This window comes from Boleophthalmus pectinirostris, unplaced genomic scaffold (genome assembly GCF_026225935.1).
Source record: "Boleophthalmus pectinirostris isolate CB_2022bp ecotype Guang Dong unplaced genomic scaffold, ASM2622593v1 HiC_scaffold_17, whole genome shotgun sequence".
In the NCBI taxonomy this organism is placed as follows: Eukaryota; Metazoa; Chordata; class Actinopteri; order Gobiiformes; family Gobiidae; genus Boleophthalmus; species Boleophthalmus pectinirostris.
Window position 1 is genome coordinate 19077044 of NW_026571115.1, and position 23756 is coordinate 19100799.

Here is a 23756-nt window from a genome sequence, read left to right on the forward strand (position 1 = left end):
TAAAGGTTTTGTATGAAAGAGTGATATCAGCTTTTTTGGTGGTGCAACACTGAGTGTCCAAATGACCAATATGAAGTATGCATTATCATTATACACTTTTTATTTAAACATTCAATAAGTACATTTATTCATTAATAATAAAATTGCACATTGAGCCCTGGGAGATTATTATACAATTAAAAGCTAGAAATCCAGATGAATATGTTATGACATAGTGTACTTTCATAGCAACACATAATGGCCTTCTTTAACTTGAAGTTCTACAAATATTCAGACAGAAAAATAACCAGTTGCGCACACTTATTAGTTACAACTGTCTGTCCAGCTTCGTTTGTTTGTCTTTGCGCTGACAAGGAACAAATTACTACAGCCACCCGTCACTGACTGCGTTCAGGATGTGGTACTTATGTTGACAGGATAATCATCATCACCAACGTTACTACCAGTCCAACAATCAGTCCACTAAGGCCTGAGAGAGGTAGGCACCTGACTGACAGCGGGGGGAAATTTGAACCAACTTCATAGCTTTGGGGCCCACTCCAGCCTTTGCCCTGTCCAACTCTGCTGGTGTCATTTAACCTAGCAGACCCCCTTCAATCTCTCCAATCCACCTTGTTAAAGCAAATAGGGCCTGCTAGCATGTGGGTTCAATCCTGCCGCTCCCCCACATTCTGCTTAGGGTAAACAATGGGATATGGCGGAGATGAAGGCAAGACCACCACCCCATAGAGCAGGAATATGACAGGCTCAAATAGATGTGTATTTATGGCATACTTTGAAGTAGAAAGGGAATGTAAAGGTAGAATGACTCTAAGGGGGACCCAAATGTGCTGTTAGATCATTAGTGACCAGCAGTCCACTTTAAATTTCAAAAAGAGCTGACATTTGGAGGATGGAAAGTGTATGTGTTATTTCTGTTCTGCCAGTCTCAACAGTGTTTGACTTCAGTAACCGTGGGATACTGGGAAAAGGGCACCGGCAGCTTGTTATGTCAAAAAAGTCAAGAAGGCTGTCCTCCTGGATGGACATTCCCAGCGCCTGTGTGTGTCTGTGAGCAGAGATGTGTGCTACAGACTAACAGTGAAACTTATTAAGAGCAGCTTGTGAATGAGGCTCCTCTGGTGTGATTAAACAGCTGCCGCCTCAGCACACATCAGGCTCTTGACGTTGCGGCCCCCAAACTTTATGACATGAGGTGTTTGTGTTCACAGGAGCTATTGTCATGGGGCTAAAAGTGTGTGAGCATGTTTTCTGTTTGCGCTTATTGATGGGAGGCAGGTCTCTGTGAGTAGACCCTCAGCTGTTTGTTTGCTCAGCCTGATAGTTTCCTCTCTTGCACTGAAGATATAGATATGGTTGTTTGTCTCAACAAGTCGTATGCCTTACAGACAAAAAACAGTAAACAGAACCTCTTTATCTTAAATATACTGGATTATGGACACAATAACCTGCCATAATTTAGCGGCACCTTCATTTGTCTGTTTTCCCTGGAGTGGTCCTTGAGCCTCTGGCTTACGCCCAGATCTGCGAGACCTGAAATGATTGCCTTGAGCTGTATAATTGTGGGTGGGCTTCACATAGACACAAATGAACAGTGATATGGAGCGCACCAGTGTATTAGGAAGTAAAACAAACACATTATCTGTCTCATGAGGGTGGCTTACCTTAAATTTGCTCTGACAATGCCCAGGCTAATAATTGTCCTCAAACAGCTGTGTGGTTTATTTATACGTATAGCCCTTCCCTGTATAAGTGCTTGACAGTGTCCAGTGACCTCCTGATTGCTCCTGACATCTATATGTACAGCAAGTGTGGCCTGGTGTAGTCTAAAGCTTTATAACTGTTATCCACTATCAGCCGGTGTGTGATCATAGTCACAGGCGTATTGAGTGACACAGCTGCAGACACACACGTCCCGCTCACATACTGATCCCATTAGGACCCATTTCCTCTCAATCACACAGGAACTGCTCTGATTGGCTGCCCTGATGGATGCGTACTTCATGTTTGCACTAACCAGAGTTAGAATTTTTAAGGTCAAAGAGAAGTCACTGGATTACATCTGTTAAGGATGAGTCAGATGGACTTGATAACATGGTTTTATCTAAAATATTCCATTAAATCTAATAGGAATTATCTATAAAAAATTAACTCTTATAAATTGTGTGTTAATTGTTTGTGATGGTAGTGTTCTTTGAAAGGGTCATATTTGCAATAAAACTATTTCTTATCTATTCCAGGATAGAATCCTGAGAGTATTTGACCCCAGAGCCCAGCTGACTGCGGTTCAGGTAAGCCCACTGTATACATGTGTAACAACTACATATGCCTTCTATTTCTATCAAGGACACAATATAGGACATAATATGATTCAAAGATCAAATAAAATGCTCAGGAAACTATCTCCAGATCTTGAACTAGACGCGATCAGTACTATCTTAGCCAGAGAGTTACCTGTGGTGCATGTTTTGGGTTGATGGGTGAATTTGGAGTGCCCAGAGGAAACCCATCCAGACACAGGGAGAAATATGCAAACTCTGCACAGAAAGACCTAGGCAACCCAGAAAATGAACCCAGAGCCTTCTCACTGTGAAGCAAGAGTGCTTGCTGCTCAGTGCTGCCTCTATTCTGTTTAAGAATAGATGGAAAATTATATCTAATTTTTTTATTTATTAGGTTAGGATAATATTCAGACAGTATAATGGCAATCCATTGGACTTGTGGCAAAATGTGCATGTAAATGCTGTGGTTGTTGTTGAAGTATTGTGAACATTTGATTCTGGTGAAAGGTTTATTACCCTTATATGAGATGCGAGTTTGCAGCCATTTTTATTGTTTCCTTCATACCTGATATTCTCCAAAACAACTATTGCAATACTTTTCTATTTCTCTTCCACCACAATACAGTGCAGTTGGAGAAATATGTTTTTAAAAGTGACTACATCTAAATGGGAAACTTGTTCCATTTTTTCTGTTGCCTTACCCACTGTAGAGTGGTAAACATACTGACAGTGCTATTCCAGCTGGGTAGAGATTCACCCACTATTGATTTATGGGTGTGCACAGAGATAGTGGCTGCTCCTCTCTTCCCACGAGTACCCGTCCTGCACAGCTACTGCGACCATGAACTGCTACCAATGGCAGCAGTGCTTGTCTGATTATAGTAAAAGAGAGATGAAGGGAGGGTGTGTTGCCAAAGGCTGACCAGTGACCAAATATTCTCACACTTTATCTTTTACTTCCTTGGGTGTTTTCCATACTGTGATTTTTTTTCAGCCTACCTTACATGAGTTTTGTCAAAGATTATGATGAAACAAAAACTTCTTAGGCTATCAAAAGTTTTTTATATCTAAGTATTTATGTCTAAGAGTTAGGACTTAAATATTTTAGTTACGGTAGAAAGTATTTTAATCCTTTTGTAATGATTATAGACATTTGGGATTCTCAATAACAATAATTATTAGTTAAAAAGAAAAAAAAAACGGATCCGCACTGCAGTTCTTTGACGCTCCCAAATTTTAATTTTAATGGCACTACAACCCCGAAAGGTCACATTGTGGTGTCATTGGAGCTCCAGCTGCAGCGCGGATCTGTTTTTTTCTTTTTCAAAATTTTTGTCTTTGGACCCAGTTGCAACATTTATTGGATATGCCTGTCTCCATCTACTACAGTAATTACTACATTAATTTTTATTTACTCATGGCATATTAACATATAATGCAGCACATTTTCCTGTAAAGTTAAAAAAAGTTAAGATCCATATAATTGAGATAAGATTGTCTCTATGGGTTTAAATAACATAAAATAGTTGAATATTTAATAATACATATAGTGTTGTCATGATACTAAAATTTCAAACTCACTTTCAATACTAAGGAATAGACTCGATCATCAGTCACTATTCCGAATAAAATACACTCTGTCTTTAGACAATAGAACTGGATGGTCCATGGACATATGCTAGCGTTTGGTCTTATACTTGTTCTGATACTGCTCAAGATCATTCTAAAGCTATTCAGGAAGAGTTAGTTTCTGTCTTGTGAATGTGATTTGTTTTAGTATCGATGGCTGCTCAAGTGAATGTTTAGTTTCTATACTAGTTTTAGTATTAATTAGTATCTGAGTTTCAATTCAGAAAGGAGTTTTTCAGACTAACTAAACCATTTGGAAGGGCTGTACAACGTATTATTCTGTGCCTGTTCTACAACTAGTTCAATTTGACTTTTAAACTATTAAACCAGGTCAAACTTGACAGAAAATCTAAATTGTGTTCATGGTTCCCTCTGTGCCATGTCCAGCCCTGTGCCCTCTTGCCACACATCTGTCTATGTGCTTGTGTTGACTTAAGTAACCTGATTCCATCGGCCTGCTCCTCTGCGCTGTTTGAAGTGGCTGTTTACATCAGGTGTCCCAGTGCCTATGTCTTTCAAACAGTTTAGTCTTTGATGCCTGGTCTTTGGTGTCATGCAGACTGTCATTCAGGTGTCCATGCCAATTATCTTGAAGTAAATATTGTGGTAGTATTAAGATGGACAGGCAGTTTTAATGTTTTTTTTTTTTTTTTAAGTTTTCTTTGCAACTCCCTGAATTTGTGTCTCCTCCTTACTCTTTCATTAATCCTCAAAAAATCTGGACCAGCGAGGCCTGAATCAGCACACTGGCCGCCCCCACACACTCAGCCCAACCACCTCAAAACCCAAGAGGCTGAAACAACATCAAAGTTGTTAAATGGTTTTGGATTGCGTTGGTTTTGGTGACTTCATGTGCATACACTAGTCTATGTGGTCTTATACGTGTTCTGATACAGTTCATGATTTCTGACTTTTTTTTTTAGCATTGATACCTGCTAAAATGAGTATCAGGTTTCAGTACTAGGTTTAAAATGGTTTACCATCTGATTTTCGATACTTTTGACAAGCCTGTGTTGTAAATCTATCAACCTTCTAAAGCAAATATTGGTATTAGTTTGTTTTTGGACTGTCTCACACTGCCATAATTTAGCGGTTTGGCCTTCTTTGGTTGTCCTTTGGTTGAAGTGTGGTTTAACTTAAGCTGTGTGACCGTCCCTAGTTTACTGCTATATGAGCCGTAATGGCAGGGGAAGACCAGTGTGGCCACATAGTAAACAGAAAGGCAGAGAAGTGTCCAAACTATTCACATTTGTAACCTTGCTTGTAGATCTGTTAACTTCTTGTACCTTGAGTGCCAGCCAGTTGTGCTCATCAAGAGAAACCACAACATTTTCCTCTCAAATTGTTTCTGGGAAAAGTTGTCCCAAGAGCTGCAGAGGATTAGAATAAACCACTTTTTTTTTCTTTTTTTTTTTTTTTTTCAGTGAAGTGAAAAGTCATACTATTTTACAAAAAACAAACATGCACCTGTGTAGGCCTGGAACAAACGATTATTTAAGTAAACGACTAAGTTTTTATTTCTACTGTACACTGAGATTTTAAAAGTAATTTTTTGAACCAGCCGAAATATGGTGACTGAAGCTTTCTAGGTAGAGAATATTTACAAATAAAGATTATTATTGTGGTAAATGGTTAATTCTGTTGACATTTTTTGCTCTGCCTGGAATGTTCTAGCCAGGCTGGCACCACCTAGTGCCTCAGCTCAGTTTCATTCTGTGTTGGCAACGATTCCCGAGATCAAGGATTTAAAGCCGGAATAAAGAGAATGTTTGGTGAATTTCATCAAGGGGAAAGACGTTATTGCCCTTCTTCATACTGGATTTGGGAAAAGCTTAATACACCAGTTAGCCCTGTTAGCAGCGCATCACATACATTACTACCAAATAGCAGCGATTGGTTAAATAAAAAAAGTACCTGGGTACCTTTGAGCAAATGAATTCTAACACTGCAATGTCAGACTGATGAATCAGACTAGGAATGTTCCACAGTATAACATTAAACAGCTCTATTTTGCATTTATTTAATTACAGGTGGTTTTATAGCTCAAAAATACCTAGTAAAACAAGCATTCTGACTCTGAGCAGTGCTCCCTCTCCACAGATCTGCCCTGTAACTTGGTCTGGTTTTGTCTCCATAAAGATAGAAAGGTTTAATGCTGTACTGTGAAACATTCCAGACAAAGCAATAACATCTCCATGGAGAAAAGCATTTGGCAGGACATCCACCAGAAAACTTTCACAATACATTATTATTATTATTATTATTATTATTATTATTATTATTATTATTACAGACCTACACCTGTGCTTGCAATAATTATACCAATATTGAACATGATGCTCCCTTGACCTTTGACTCCGGTTCTGACCAAATGGGCACATGTCCATTGTCGTCTCTCTCCGTGCTTTATAGTGTGTTGTGGCTGTCCAATCCATGTGACCAGCTCTGTACTGGCTCCTGCTTGAGCCAGGTGGGGTAAATTTAGCGTCTGATTATAGGCCTTCCCTTTCTGTATTTATGGGAAATAAGAGTGCAGGATAATTGAGGTCTTTGGACAGTAGTAGCAGAAAAATCCTCCATCTGTAATCAGTACAAGTATGTGTATGCAGACTGCTCTGTTTAGGCGGTTCACATAAGGAGAGGGTGTATTACTCCCACTACAGTATCACATTTGTTTTTCTCTATCTCCCTTGTCTGTCTGTCGTCTTTAAAATTCAGTGTTGACTAAAATAAATACAGAATAACCACTGTATGTTTCTGCGATTTGGTACTGCCTCAAACAAGTAGGAATCATATCAAAATCTGTACTCTTCTAAGAGATGTTATTATAGAAATTAAACAACATTTTGACATATTTCTACAATTACTGCTATTGATAGGTATTACTTCAAGTATTGCAATTACTGTTATTACTATTACACTACTATTTGCCTATTGCCTATACTATTTGTATGTTAAATACCACTTCAAATCTAAGTAGTTTTTTTCTTTCTCTTAATACAACTATGCTCTAAAGAAGAAATATAGAATATACCACTGAATATTTATATATACATATTTTTTTTTTATCCTGGATTCTGTCCTTACCATCCCCAAAGTGGCTTCTTGTTGTCAGATGAGTATCTTTAACATTTCACTACAGTCTCCACCATTTTCCTGTACTTTTTAACATAGCTCCAATTCAGTAGAAAAACACACATGGTTAACCTACTCCTCAAAGAACAAGCTGTTTTTGTGGGTACGGGACACGTGCCTTCACTGTGTCATCTGCCTCTCCAAACTCATCCTTTTCATCTATTCCTAATGTCTGTGTTGTTTTTTGCTGAGTGTATGTAATTTTGTCTTTTGTGTGTGCTTAAAATTACAGTGCTGAAAATACTCCTCATAGTTTTGGGCCTGTGTTGGCCCTACAGCCGAGGATCTGTGGTCAGTAGCAGAGGGGGGAGACAGGAAAAAGGGAATATTTCGTTGGACTTGGGGGCCAGATTTTGACTTTTTCAAACTCGAGCTTCTGCTGCTTCGGGTGAAATTAGAGAGGACCTTGGGTTTGAATGGTTTGGATATCAGGAGGGAACGCATTGGTCAGGCCTAGGGAAAGCACAGAAGTTTTCTTACCAGCATAGATAGTACTGCACAATGTCTTATTTTTAACAAAGACAAAGGTGTATCAATAGACACAAATGATACACAAAACTTCGTAGACAGTTTTGCATAGTTTTCCAACAAATTATCCTTACGCCTTATCATAAAATCATGGACTCCTGTGTAAAAGAGCTTTTGAATCTTAGGGATGTTTTGGTTAATGAAAGATTAAAAAAACAGTGCAATTCATAACAACAATTCAAAATAAGGTGAGATGGCAAGAAAAGCCTGTTGACGATGAGCATATTCTATATTAAAGCACTTTTTTGCATGTTTCGCACCTGCCTTGGCAACCTTTTATAATTTAACCTTATTCGACTGGTGTCAGTGTCCAGACATAATATACAACAGTGATTCTTCTGTGCTATCTATGTGCCTGTGGACTCTAATTGGAAAAGTGTGTATTTGGTCAGTGAGTTGGGTGTACCCGCTCATATTTCTCATTACAGGCAGAATAAACCAGCAGCAGCAGCAGGCATGGCCGTGTTTAAAGTACCAGTGTGGACTCTGGCAGGCAGCACAATGAAGCTCTTTGACCATGGCACAAGTGTTTAGTTTGTCTCACAGATGTAAGCCCAGAGGGGCAGTCGTGAAGGAGCAGCATTCACTGAGGTGGCGGGAAATGGAAAGAACTAATTTTCTGAGTGTCGAACTCACAGGTACCTTTGGCTCTGATGCCAGAGTTGAGATGTTTACAGTTTACATGGCATTTGATTATATATGTTTACAAGAAACAAATAATAATACATTTGGTTAACATTATAAATAAATAAACAGTAGAGTGTTTGAATGCCTGCCTTGTCTTGAAGTAATTAAATTATTTATTAGTATAGCGGTGTTATTTCAAAACTCCAAAGCTTATTTCTTTTTCATAGCTATGTACATAATGTTGTCTTTTCAGTATTGTTGATAGTTTGTAAGCAAAGATATGCTTTCAGCTAAACTGAAGTTATCCAAACCCATGCACCATCTCTATGTTCATACTGCGTAAGAATAAATACCACAATAACAAGAGATTCTTGTGGTCTACAGTTTGTCTGTAAGAACATATCCAATAATAAATGCTTTCCTCAATTATGCCTATGCCAAATATAACCTCAAGATGAGATGGGCATCTTGATGTAATAAAAATAATGATAGAATAATCTTAATGCTTGATCTGAACATTAAAAACACTATCCAAATTCAATTCTCATTTCTTAGCAATTATTTTTCCTCACTAAGTCACAATTCTTGCCAGAGCTTTTAAAACTTGTCCTGGCCATGCAGTAATGTTTAAAGTTTTCAAGAATGTCTAATACTAACACCACATGGATATGCAGTCAACATTGTGCAATTTGAAACATAATGTCTATAAAGGTTCATAGCACTGTCCAAGAATGTGTCAGTCTTACTCAATACTGGACTTTTGAATTCCAGATTCAAGCTGTGCATATAAAACCAAAACTGCTACTCCTTTTCTATAGCTTTGTGCAGTGCATTGCCGGTAAGTTTATGTAATGGTCAGTGTGTTGCAATATCCTTATAAGCTGATTGTGCATTTAAGTTATAGCCCTTACACACTGTTTGCATTCAGGTGAAAACTATTTATTATTATTATTATAGCTTGTTATATCCCAAATGTATTGTTGCAAAGATTACTAATTGTCAGTGTCACTGTAAAATGTGTAAAAGTTAGTAAATAAGGCAACATAAACTTCATGGTGCCAGACCCAGGCCTTCTTAATTGGAAAAGGTTGGATCATGGAAAATCTATTCTAAATCAAATGTGAATTACTGCTAAAATAGACTAAAGATGGAGGGTAGCTTTGTTCTGTTCCTGAGTATGACCCTTTCATTTTCAACTTAGTTTAGTTATAGCTCAGAGAAAATTCCTGTATTTTACATCAGTTTCTTTATGGTACTGCTGTTATATCCAACTATCTTACTCAGTGCCTCGAAGCTGCTTCTTTCTCCAGCTAACCCTGCTGTGCTCTGAACCTGGTAACAGCCAAGGTATAACCAAGCCCAGATGTTTTGGCACCATTTTACTTTTCCTCTTAGTTTTTCTCCACTTTCTCTCCATCTTCCAGCTACCACATCTTTGCTCACTGGGATACAGAGAATACAGACTCCATGCTGGCCAGTTTCAAAATTTGGCTGGGCCTTGGGGAATATTTCCTAATGCAAATGGAAAGCTCTGCAAAACAGTGGCACTAAATCTTAGGTTTCCAATCAGTGCACTTTCTCCAGGCAGCTAATGATCTTGTGATGTTAACACTGGCTAAGAAACTGGGCTATATCAGAATCAGAGTTAAAATTGTGTGGTTTTTTGTTCTTATTGAAGTATTGTATTTTATGTATAGCCATTTTTTCTTTGTTTGAAAAACAAAAGTTTACTTTATGTTCAAGACCTCATTATAATACTCTACAAAGCATTACTGAAAAGGAATTGTTAATATATGAAAGACGTTTCTGCCTTTTTAGTATCTTGAATCACAAACAGAATAATTTATAGTTTATTTATAAACTCCACAAATTATGTCATTCAGTGAAACCTGTATTAATTTTATTGATTATGTGTGCTGTGACTTCCTATTCTTATATGGAGTGTGTGATATTAATATCATGATTTTTATCGTGATTCATGTAAAACCAGTGTCTTATCGCTGTGTAGAGTTAACTTAAATCATCTGCTTTTACTGAAAGTTCATACTTTATTGCCATTGGTTAAATTCAAATGTCAGTCACTCAAGGGGAGGGATGGAGGGTGTCTGTGTGAGCATAAAGCTGCATTTTCAAGAGAAACGGATGCACTGTGTCGATTTCACCAAAAAAGCAGTTCGTCACAGCAATGAGCCCACAATACAATATTGTATCACCATATCACCCAGCCCTGCTTCCTGTTAAATGATAGTGCTATCTTGAGACCCACCAGGCTTAAACAAAGATTTTTATAAAATGTTTTTGGTATAGTTAGTACCTTAATTCTTTCCAAATGATATTTTGCAATGGAATCACGCTGTGGGTGGTCTGTCAATACAGTCTATGATCTATATGATGACTTAATGTACAGAGTAGCAAACACTGACAAAGGTTCTGAAAAATCAAGAAAAAAAAAATACAAAATGGATTTAAACAACATATTTTCAGGAGCCTGGGATCAATATGAGCATTCATGGCCCTGTTTAGGTTTCAACAAAAAGGTGAGGCTGACTAGCTAACTGAAAAACTGATATAATGTTATTTGAGAGGCAGGTGACCTGTTGTAGTTCCAACTAAGTGATCTTTATGGACAGATTGTGTTAAAATACTGCTCAGATCAAAGTCTAAAAAAACTCAGATAGAGCAGTGCTTACAGGTAGCATCACACCCTCAGGGAATGTTCATGACATTAGCTGCAAAGTTTCAGTACCACAAAGTGTACCTCCTTTTGTGCGTGCCCAGCCCTACATATGATGTCAGTTTGTTTTTCGAAAGGTGGCGCTACATTTAAGGTTTTGCCGGTTGAGTGCTGGCCTGGAGCTCTGTGTTCTGCGCACTCATTAGTGCTGTGGCAGTGTTACGGCTTTAGCTTCCACCTAATTAAGCCTAACATGTGGTAGACACCTGGAGCTGAAACAGCACATGATTTAACTTTACTTCTCCTGCTTCACCTTGGGAGGGTCTTCATACATCATGCATTCAACAACTTTACACTTTTTTGTATTCACATTTTTACTCTAATTTGCGGACGCTGGAATGTAAGCTTGAAATGAAAAACTGAGTAAATATTAAGATGGATGCATACTTTCGAAACACTTTACATCATCTTTTCATATGAGAGGAATGCTGGGTGATTTGTATTTGAAATAAATCAGTGTTAATTCCACCGTGCGCGGCTCCCTTGTGCTATGACCCCTGTTTGCACTCTTTACTGTTCTGAAGAGTCTGGCTTTAATTATTGGCACTGATTTGCCTATGGTCATTTGAGTTTAAAAAAGGAAATTGCTTAGCTGTCTGGAAGCTGAAGTTGGACCTTTTTGTGCATCATAGTGCAAATTATTGACATTCTTTTGTTCATTTTGTTTCGTAATATTGTAATAATAGTTTTGTATATTTCACCGTACAGGTCTGTGTTTTAAGCAACTGTCAACTTCTCAGATGCTTTTGGTAAAATGATCTTGACATCAATTGAAATACCAAGCGGCAGACGGAGGCAGCCTGTCAAAGTGTCACGGCAGAACCACAGGGCCCACACGGCAGGACACAGTGGGGAGGCTGGCTGCACAAAGCCTCATGGGAAATGAAGTGCTGCATAGACTACAGTGCGTCTGTGAGCTAACCTGAGACTGACCAAGTTCTGGTGCCGTTTCAGTAAATTCAGTGCTTTCCATATGCTAGTCTCATCAAAAAGGCTAACAGCTAACATTAGGCTACAGTAGAGGAAGGGGCTCTGTTCTTCATTAGTCAGCCCCCCCTTTCAGTTCAAGGTTTGCTGCCTTCTTCAAAGTTATAGTAGTTTCCATGTTTCCATTAAATTATTACTAAGTCACCTAACTGCACAATATATTGCAAAAGTATTGATATCGCATTATTAGCTGACACAGTAATTGATCCATCTTATATATAATTATGTTAAATAAAGCTGAATTTTATCATAATTGTCCAAAATTAGCCTTGATTTAGTGGTGGTTTTGTCTTTTTATTAGTTTAATTTAGTAAATTAAAGCATGTACTTGAGTAAAAAAGTCTATAAAATTATTGCCATAATAGCCATATCGCATATTGCAAACAGTTCCACTATCGTGTAGCCCTACTACTTGGTCTTGGGGGACAATTTTTAGGTTTGCATACGGCTGGTGGGGACATGTCACAACAAATATTTGGGGAAGACACAATAGTCCCTGCCAATATTTGCCATTTTATTTTAATAAAATATAAATTTATTCAGATATTTTTCCAGACTCAATAGTATTAATTTAACAAGTTTTAGTTCACATTTTGTTTATTAGACATTCTGAGATATATTGAGTGATATGATGACAGGGTTACCCATGACGCTGTTTCGTTGGCTGCAACAGAGTGATGTCATTAGTGGTGCCAGGAGCCAAACTGGGGAAGCGACAAGACAGTGCCACCGCTCGAAGATGGCGGCTTGAGCAGGCGTGAGTGAAGGCACTACGCACCAAACTTTGAAAAAGCTTTTCAAAAGGAACTTGCTTGGCTTCATCTTCAATTAAACTTGTCTTATAATGAGTTGCCGCAGAAAATGAGTGACTATCACCACAAGTGCACCTCCCAAACAGAGCTCTACTCGTGTGCTGTTCAGTAGCCGGACTCTACTGACAATATTCGATGGAAAAATATATTCACATTACTTCACAAATAAGCAAAGGGAAATCTGCTACAAACTTCTACATCACTGTTATCTGGTAAAGAATAATCTTAGAAGGGCAATGGGGCGATGGACACAAACTGTACATTTTGTGATGGGGGGAGGGGGTGAATTCGTTGATTATTAATCTTGGATAAAATGGTTCTCAATTTTCAAAATGTAGTCCATAAGAGGATCCTGGTGAAACATTGCCAGATGTAGCTTTTTATACTGTAATTTAAGCATTGTTAGACAAAGCAACTTGGATACTGTAAAATACCCTTTAAAACTTGTACTAAGACCCACATTTATTGCAGGTATTTTGCATCACTGCCAAAAGTTTTCACATCAATTCCTAACAATCAGATGAGCTAGTATGTTGCAAAACTGTAATAGTGGAAATAGTTGAGAAAACAGACTGAAATCTGGCTCACACATGTCTTATAAACAACACTTCTCCGCTCCAACAAAACCCAGCACAGCTCATCTTTTACTAATTGAGCTCTTAGGACAACAGGTTCTGCTACAATTTGTGGTTTCATGGCAGAGTGGAAGCACTGGGCTAATGTTAGCACTGTGCCTGGTCGTGGCAAACCCAGGGTGAGATGTGGTAGTGGGAGATAGAGGTATTTGTTAGTGTTACTCCAATGAGGTAATTTATCAGGCTGTCAGTGAGTTGCCTGGTGCTGTGCTGTTGGATATACAGTATGCTGGTGTATAAACTGTCTTGGTGTGGGCTAAAATCTTTCATTACAAAATAGTCATCGCATGGCATGTTCACATATTTATTGGCGAAACATATGTGAAACTATTTATTTAGAGTATAAACACAAAAATGATCTCCATTAATACGTTCTGATTATAGCAAACAAATAGATTATTGTAAATTTGAAACAGATGATGGGTGACCTCCATTGAAGCCAAAGGATTCTACACTGATCGGACACAGCAGTGGAACCTCCTGCTGCTAATTACACCGCACGTTTTAAGTATGTCCAGGAGCATTAAGCTTTGAACTTCTCAACTAACATGACACTGGCACGCTTTTTAGAATATGTTTGTGGAGGGATAGCAGGTTTCATCGACGGTTTTAAAATTCTACATTGTGATAATGTCATGCTCTTGGATGGGGCAAGAGACATATTTCTTCTGTTGATAATATTGCTTTTTGCCGTGAAATGTCCAAGAGCTAAATTCACAAGTGTTGAACCTGATCATTTATTTATTTGTGACTGGACCCAAGAGCTCGCTGTATCACAATCTGCATTTTGGCCTAAAGTTTGGTTTGATGTAAACTGAAACTCGGCAATATAGTTTTAAGAGTCTGTAAGAACAATACACAAATTTTGAACTTTATCTTTGCTGATAGTGATTAGATGCTGAAACTAACCGTACTTCAAAGAAAATCTGCATTTTGTACATTTTAATATTAATTTTAGCTGCCTTACATCAATGACAAATATTAAGTAAGTCTTTATTTATATAGCGCTTTTCACAGACGTTTTTGTCACAAAGACGCTTTACAGAGCATTATTCATTCACTCTATACCTGGTGGTAAACTACTATTGTAGCCACAGCTGCCCTGGGGCAGACTGACAGAATTGTGGCTGCCATGCCAATCAGCGCCATCGAGACCTATGTAGCATGTGTTGGGTTGATGGGGGAAACCAGAGCGCCCGGAGGAGACCCATCCAGACACAGGGAGAAACATGCAAACTCCACACAGAAAGGCCCAGGTGACCTGGGGATCGAACCCAGAACCTTCTTGCTGTGAGGCATGAGTGCTAGCCACTCAGCCACCATGCCGCTATTATTAGCCTATAGGATGTTGTGGTCTGGAACCCAGCAATGCATACTAAGTAACTTGTCCCACAAAAAGATATATTGTGTTGTTTGCAAGTATATAATAATGACCATTTAATATTTCAATATCTGACCACTTTAGGCCCCTAGGATTTAATGAGCAATTTTGATCCTTAAAATTGTTCTTGCTTTAAAAGCATCAAAAACCGAATCATACATGCCTAATACAGTGTTTAAGTAACAGATGCCACGAGACTGATTATTTCACTTTGCCTATGGTCATGATGTTTTTCTTTATAGGTGTAAATTATTATCACACACAAATGTCATAAATTGGGTATGCTTTGCACACATGTTCTGAGTGAGCAGTTTTTTCTACACAGACGCGTGGGGGCACTTTGAAGATGTGAGGGTCCTATGAAGTGGTTTTAGGGCAGGGATCACACAGTCGGCCATCTGTATCCATTACTGCAATGAAGCAAATGTGGAAGTGACAACAGTCAAAGTAGGGTCAAGTCTAGCTACAGGGAATTAGAAGCTAGTTTTATGCAGTGTGTTGCATGCTTTAGCTGGTATACAGGAAGAATATAATAATGACTTATGAGAATATAATAATGACTTCTTTATCTTTCTGGAGTAGGTCTGGTGCACAGATCCTGATGAGTTCCTGCTTTTGTCAGCATCTTCACTTCTCCCTCTGTCATTATCGGGCCGTATGCTAGCCCCATGGAGTTCTGTTTGGATTTAAGGGAACCAAGCCACAAGTGCAGCATAGAATATTCATCACCCCAACCCTAACCACATAAGAGGAGAAGGAGATCACCAGACATGTGCTTCCTTTGGCTCTCTGCTCCTTGCTGACTTAGGACTTTGATACACCAACAAGTCTATATTCAGTCAGTAGTCCTAATAATATGGCAAGGAATTTGTTGTTTTCTCGTTTATTTTAGAGTTGTCACAGCATGGCATTCACCTCACAGTGTGCATGAGTTGCTCATTGGATTGGTATTATTTAAAGGAATGTTCAAATAACAAAAAGGACAACTATTCAATGCAGTAAACTCTTTACATAATCACAGTGGCCAAGGAAATTAATAAATCAAGCTTTAGATGGGCACTAAGCACAGATTTGAGGGAGTGGATATGTTTGTCTTTCTGGCGTGACCCCAGGCAGTTTAAACTGGCTGGCCCCAGCTATAAGACTGTGGAGGCACTGCCCAATTAGCACAGTGGCTCAATAATCATAGCTCTGTTACCGCTTGTGTTTTATTTCACTTACTGAGGCAGTTTGGTTTATTCTATGCGACTGAATCAAACCATAAAGGTCCTATGTTACGGAAAATGGATTCTTGTGCGTTTTAAGATATTTTATAATGATGTTACCTCCTCAAACACAAGTTGTGTTTAGTTTCTTTCACACATGTCTGAATAATCCTTTGTCTGTTTACATCTCCAAAGCTCAAAATGCTCTTTTCCACCTTGTGATATCATGAAGCAATAGTTTCCAAATTAACAACTCCTTTTACCTTCACTTAGAGATTGGCAATTCCTGGTCTGAAATTATGCAAATGATTCTAGTGAAGGTGTATGGAGTGTACCTCGTCATTTTGGTCTTAAAATATTCTCCTTAACCCCCGCAACATGATCCTGGTGTTTTTATTTTGCTATTTTGTCCTGAAATAAATTCCTATTCCTAGAACTCAGCTCCAAATTCACCCCTATAACTACTCGCCTTGTGAGCTTCATTTGAGTGGAGCCAAACGCTATGGGTGACGTCACACTCCCTTAATCCACTTCTTTATACAGTCTATGGTTCAAATATTCATTGAAAAGCCCAGCCTATTCTTATTCCGGGCCTCGTCAGCTCGTCTAGTGGAGAATTGATTGCTCACTAAACCCCCTTTTCCATCCACCTTCTCCACCCCATGATTTATTTTTCCATGGGGCAGAATGATTCCTGCAGTGCGTGTTTTTTTCTGCTCTTTAAAAACACTGTGTAGCGTCTTTGTGGCGGGCAGTTGGCAGTGGACTGTCTTGTGCTGTGAACTCTGCCAGATTTATGTCCAGCTCCCGGCCTATATATTCATCCACTTAATTAAATACTGAGGCATGTGAATAATGTCTTTTATGAAGTACTGTGAAAAAGGGCAAAACAGGTGTGATTTATTTTGTTAACCAATAGAGCTTAAGTAAAACTGAATACAGATTTTTCATGAAATGTTCTGAATGCCCAAGAAGTCCTATCATTGGTTTAGATGCAGGTCACAATTTTAGTGGGTTTTGGAGTATGTTTGAGGACAACATTCTAACGTGACTTAAAGCTCACTAGACTAGTCAGATTTGTGTTATATAGGACCTTTAAATTCCTCATTCTCATTAATATACCTCTATCTGTCAAAGTTCAAAGTTCAGTTTAAAATGTCCAAAATATAAAATATTCAAGGGTTTAATGATTATGTCTATCTTATATAATCTATAGACAAAACCATATTAGGCCTTCTTTAACCTACTGTATGTCTGTATGAATCTGTTTTATTCGTGTTTACAAATTTTATTGTCAAGAAATGTTGCACATCTGTAGCTGCTGAAGAGTAAAAATAATACACACTGCAGAGGTCTGTTTTATTTTGATAAACTTTCTAAACAAAATGATTTGTTTTAGCCTTTTCCCCTGAACTTGAAGACCTTGAAAGTTGAGGGAGTTTCTCCTTTGTAAATTTTGTACTTTCTTTATTTATGTCCCTAAACCTTGACTTTGTAGAGGTTGTAACTTTAGATCGTCCCTTTTCTCCAAGTGCAGTGACATGCACCTGCCATTACACTATGATAAAAATGTGTTTTTGTAAGTCAGAAGACAGGTCGTGATCCGTGACCTATTATATGGGATTACAAAGTGTATGTATGATGTATTTGAGGAAATCCACAGTTGATCCTTAACAGACTGATCTTCCTTGTACATAAAAGTAAGGCTGTTTCTCCAGTCTGCTGTGTCCTTACCTTATTCTTGTGCAACTGTATCCTCTCAGGCAAGGAAAGAGAGAAGAAAGGATCGAAAAGATGAACGTACTCCAAACATCTGGAAGTCTTCTGCATGTCCTATTGTATCTGGATGCTATATTTAAACACAGTGCATATTGGTGTAGTCTATTCTCCTGAGAGGGGGCTGCAGGTCAGGTCTCGTGGTTAAAGCATATCTGAGTGTATTGTCCCATAGGGGTAAAAACATATTTCAGTGACATAAAAGATTTAAGCTAAATGAACAAATGCCTGCAAAATCTTAGGGTATGACGACAATAACAGACTGTGAGGGCTCCTGTCCAATGCCTGGCGTGTTATGCACTTTAATTAGTGTGTTTTAAATTTAAATGCATCTGGAAAAAACAAAACCTTTTTGATTTATAGAACTGCAAATCATGATTACTCTGTTATTCACAAGTTTGAATAACAGAGTAATCATAGATTGGCAGTTCCAGTGCTGAAATTATCCAAATGATTAGTGAAGGTGTATGGAGAAAACACTATGAAACACTTCTGTATTACCACATGACATCACAAGCTGGAACAGTCTGCAAAATATGCAGGTTTGTGTGTTAAACATGTGTGAATGAAACAAAACACAGCTCTGGGCATGTTTTGATGAGGAAACAACATTATAACATAGATCAGAAAATAGTGTAATATGGGCCCTTTAAATTACAGGTATTTTTATTGTTCAAAAAAGCATTCCTTCTGCAAACAGGTTCGCTTCTCCACAGATGTGACCATCGCTTACTTGTTTCCATGAAGAAAAGTTTAATGTCAGCTTAAAACTTAGGGCTAAAGTATACAACATCACTTCAGAGAAATTACAAAATCTTTAAAGTGGTTTTGATTAGCAGTAAAAAATAGTTGGCTGTGGGGAATGATGTAAATTAAAGAATGAGATGGTTGGTTTGTTCCAGTTTATGCCCTTGTATTTTTAGTCCCAAATCTGCTCTGAACTTTCAAAAATGACATTGACGATACTAAATTCCACCCAAGCTGAAATGGTCCGTGAATCCAGAGCAGGATGAAGTAAAGCCAGTAATTGCTGAAAAGCCTAATTATGTAAAGATGAAAATGAAAGGATCTGGTTTGGGGCGATGAAAGCCATAAAGCCACAGTTATTGATTGGGGGAATGGGAAATCGCAGTAAAAAAGCAAAGATGAGTCTGGACAGTGGAAAAACTGGAGGGAGAGTAAATTAGGAGCAGGTTTAGAAGAGAGTATTCCAATGCTGTCTATGCCAAAAGCTATAATATGAAATAAAAATGTATGTGGTTCGAGGCACTAGTTTTATCTTGTTTTTATGTACTTACACAAAATGTTAGCTTTCTGCACTGTGTAACTTTTACGCAGTGCCTGTCTTCAGATTGTTATTGCTTTGCCTACAGTGTTCTGCCAAAAGACAATCAGGTATTGGCACCAGACCAAGTTACAGGTCATATCTGTGGAGAGGTGATCCCCACTCATAATAATGAGTGTTTTTCAAGATATTCATGAGCATTCAAAACACAGCATAAGTGAATAAACGCAGTAAATAAAAGTAGTAAGTTTAATGACATTTATGTATTAATTTACTTGACTAGCTTCACCATTCTGTGGAACATGTGAGGCAAAAGTAATAAGTAATAACATCCCCACAAGCACACACAAGCACTCCACCAGAAAAGTTTCATAGTGCAGCTTTAAAGGGCCCATATTATGCTACTTTATGCTACGCTCATCAAAACATATACCTGGAGTTGTATTTCATTGCACTTACACGTGTTTAACACACAAACCCTGCATATTTAGGCTCAGTTCTTCTCTCAAACAGAAAACACTCTGTTCCACTTTGTGATACAGGAAGTGTTCCACTGTGTTGTTGAATTCCACTGGAATCATTTGGATGATTTTCACTCTCTAAACAAAAAGATAAAGGTAGCTGTCAACTTGAAAACTATCTCTACATGACATCACAAGGAGGAACAGAGCATTTTGGGCTTTGACGATGTAGACAGACTCACAATAAAGGGTTACTCAAACATGTGTGAATGAAACATAACACAACTCCAGGCATGTTACACCGTTAACGTTAACATCGTTCTGACATGGCTTAAAGCTCACAAGAGTCAATGCTGCGTAATATAGGAAGTTTAATGTTGACACAAATTTGTCTCACAAGTAATAAATGAGAATGTTATACAATGGGGAGAGTATAGATTATCATGCAAATAAGTGCTCAATTAAGTAAATAGGACAATGCAGTGGGAAAAAAAATCCAACAATTCTGTTAAAATTCCTTGAAAATTGTTTGATAATTGCTCAGCTTTAGCTCAAGGTCTATTTGGATAAAGAAAACAAACCTGCCATTTTCCCAGCATGCCCTATCTATCTCTGCTCCAATAGTGTTCTCATTGTTTAATTCGTGCCCCCCCAGTATCGCTGTGAGACGGTGAGAGCGTGATAGTTCCCATATGTGCGCATGGATACCTGATCTTCGTCCTGGTGGGTGAATCAACATTCTCTGTTAGTGTCACAGATGTGCACACCGTCTGTTGTACTCCACATGTCGAATAGAGAAAAGGAGGAGAAGACAGAAGGAGATGGAGTGATACCTCTTTGTTTATATTGGGACAGGATATTTAATAGAGCCATAAAAGCTAATTAGCCAGAGTGCTGAGTGGTCATTTTCTTGTCTGCTTCTTTATCTCTAAACCCCTAAATCATTTGGTCTCAGTGAGATTCATTAGTGTCAGTTTCTTTTACTCACAGATTTACACTTCATTGGTTGTTTATTATATTGCTGTATTTTTGTATTAGTTCTGCATTAGTTGTGTTATTACTTGCACATTGCATTTTAGGGACATCAACAAGGTTATTTGGTTAATCAATAATTGTGTTTATCATTTAGAAAAGTTTGATTTAATAAAGCTGTTGTTTTACTAGAGGATCATAATCTCACAGTAATTGTAACAATTATATAAGATTTATTTAGCTGAATTAGATTTTAATTTAATCATGGATAATTGTTGTTCTGGATTAGAGATCTCAACCTCAACTTGCATGTATATCATCCAGTCACACCCAGCTCTGATTATACACCCAGTGTTTGGATGTATAACAAATGTATGCATCTACTGAAGTAATTTTGAGTAACTGTATTCCGGTACAGTTACTCTTTTATGTGGTTACTTTCTTAAAATCAAAGGAATACCTTGCAGTATTTGATCATGCAATTTTGGCTTTGAACTGCACAGTATTAGTGAGAGAAAAGGAAAACACAGCACAACGTGTGTAGAAATGTGTTTTTTCATTTTCCAATCAGACATAAATAAATGCATAACAATATATGCAACAAAAATAAAGCTTTTTGTAATTATATATCATGTTTTTAAAACATAATATAATGCAACTCGGTGTAAAAGTAAGCCCATGTAACTGAATACGTTACAAAATGCATTTTTATTCAGGTATTCCATATTCTGTTACTAAATATATTTTCAATACCAATTACACCCAATGATTAGAAAAATGCAAACAGTAATTGAAACAATAACAATTATTTCCATTAACAAGTGCGTGGAAAATAAAAAAAAAAGTCAGAGTTGGGTTTTGTGTTGTCTCAGTCAACTTTGTTTATCAAAAAGGTAAAAAATTTCAAAATAAAAAACACAATTTTTGTTATCCAAATCCCTGAATTATTTGCTGGACTTATATTCCCACGATTGCTGCAAACACCTGTTATGCTTTTTCCAGATGTGGTGTCATTTTAGCAGGTGTAGATGATTTGCTACACCTTCTGTATGTTTTGGTCAAATCATATACCACTCACTCCTCTTCCCCACTGTTGTGTCAATTTGCCTTTTCTCTCACTGCTAACTAAAATCTAGGCGTTTCTGTCCTCACTGTTCTAGTGTAGCCTGCTCCTCAGTGTCAAGACTGATTTGTGTGAAGTCAGAAGAGTTCAGCCCGGAGTGGTAGGGGAGTTGTAGGTGAGCGGGAGTATGATTTATGACTGAGGAGGAGAGATGCGTACAGTGGGTAATATTTACAGTGCTGTGAAAGTACAAGACAGGTCTGAGAAACACGATGGGCAAAGAAAGATGAATCAAAGTACGGATTAGATAAACAAAGGAAAACTGGCAAAAAAGTAAATGGACTGAGAAAGAACAGAACAAGACCAAAATATTTGATCTTGAAATCTTTTTCTCATTAATGAAAATATTTACTTATATATTATACATTTTACATTCAATATTTTGCCCCCGAAAACCTGAAATAAGGAATCCTTGTGTAATTTATTAACATTTCAAGAGGGGCGTGTCTGAATTGTGGTCTACTCACTGTAAATAATGAACTTTTAAAAACATATATAACTATTCAGGTATTCAGATACTAATCTGTCAGATGTATTTTTATGTTTTGTTTTATTAGGTTTACTAAGTGGATATTTTCAGTTTTTATACTATTTATTTAGTATTGATATAATATTGATTTAAAGGGCCCATATTACACTGCACTATTTTCTGACCTATGTTATGTAGTATCAATACTAAAACTACTTTCAAAACTGAAAATGTCCACTTAATAACCTAATAAAACAAAAAATAAAAAATTTTGACACAGTGTTACATGAATATCTGAATAGTTTTATATGTTTTTTTAACAATGAATTACTTTCAGATAGTAGACCACAATAGTAATGACATTCTAGCATGGCTTAAAGCTCAATAGAGTCAATTTTGTATAATGTAGGACCATAAAAAAATCCCAATAACTACTGAATATCTTTGTTGTTGATTATACTTTTACAAACCTCCCTAGACCTTTGTGTAGCATCAATGGGTTGTTATCTCTTGACGCTTTTCTTACTAAAGGACATCATAAAACATTGCAATAATATTTACTGTGGTGCTATAGTAATAACTACAACTGTCCGAAACCTGAGAAAATCTCATCCTTCATTTTTGTGTCATGATTGATTTATGTGATGTGGGGATCAGTTGTGAGTGGTAGGGGGGTTCCAGGTGAATGGGAGTTGAATTTATGACTGTGGAGGAGAGATAGAGTTTGGAAATAGTAATATATATACACACATGTCCAGATGGTGTGTCCTCTGGCTGCCCTCTTTCTGTTATTAGAAATCATACTTGAAACTGGTTATTGGGAATAGCAGTGGAAAAGCGGCTAGGCGACTACCTATGTGGCTTCACGTGATCTGAGTTCCGGTTGGACAATGACATCATGGCGCTATGAGCTGTGGACCGTGCATAGCTGTGCAAAAACGAAAGACTTCAAAATGGGTTTTCCTTGGAGCTGGCTGGCTTCCACTTTTCAAAGGCCTCGGGGATGTTGTAATGGCAAAAATAAGTCTTTCAACTCAACAGCTGGGTCACAGAACGGTGAATGTGTTTTAGTGGTTGTTTATTAATCCCTTGAAATAGCACTTATCAGTGCATTTAGGTGGGAGTACTTTGAGAGTGTGTTAGTATGATGATGCATTCTTCAAACAAAAATTGAAAGGAGTAATTTTAGTTGTTTTTGTTTTTCAGGTCAGTGGACTGATTTAGTATATATTAAGTATATATTTTAAACATCTGACCCTCTATATTCAAATGTATTTTATGAGTGGCCTATAAATGGTAAAACAATGCAATCAAACTGTGACTTTCTGTTATAATGGGAGACTTCCAAAAGTGTCATAAACATTGCAGATGCTCTTGTGCTCCTAGTTTGGTCACAGTGGCATCCTCACTTTGTCTTGTCCCAGGAAGGACAGGATACAGTAGCGTGCTGTCCTCATGTCTGTTTACACCAGTTAGCAATAGCGCTTCCCTCTGTGCCTTTCTGATCTATTGCATTTAAAATGTTTTAGTTTACTCTGGACATCTTCCATACATCTGGGCTACTATTCAACTGCTTCACTTAAAAGGCCTGGGCAAGCCAAGTATGAGTTCAGGTACCTGCCTTAAGTACAGCTTGTGAAAAAATATCTGGATTCACGACTTAGGTGTTTATTTCATCCATGATGTATTATCAACACAGTCATTTCTTTGGTGGG

General features: G+C 37.7%; 2 protein-coding genes across 2 annotated transcripts in view; one reads left to right on the top strand and one right to left on the bottom strand.

The window, feature by feature from the left end:
- The window catches only part of LOC129408714 (cyclin-F-like), a 5346-nt gene extending 3341 nt beyond the window's left edge, over positions 1–2005 (bottom strand). Inside the window, exon 1 of the mRNA XM_055153073.1 lies at positions 1928–2005. Coding sequence (XP_055009048.1) covers positions 1928–2005 — 78 coding nt within the window. The remainder of the gene's footprint in view (positions 1–1927) is intronic.
- A 239-nt stretch (positions 2006–2244) lies between these two features.
- The window catches only part of LOC110169868 (mitochondrial import inner membrane translocase subunit TIM16-like), a 93775-nt gene continuing 72263 nt past the window's right edge, over positions 2245–23756 (top strand). The window contains exon 1 of the mRNA XM_055152652.1: positions 2245–2291. The gene's annotated coding sequence lies outside the window, so the exon portion shown is untranslated. The remainder of the gene's footprint in view (positions 2292–23756) is intronic.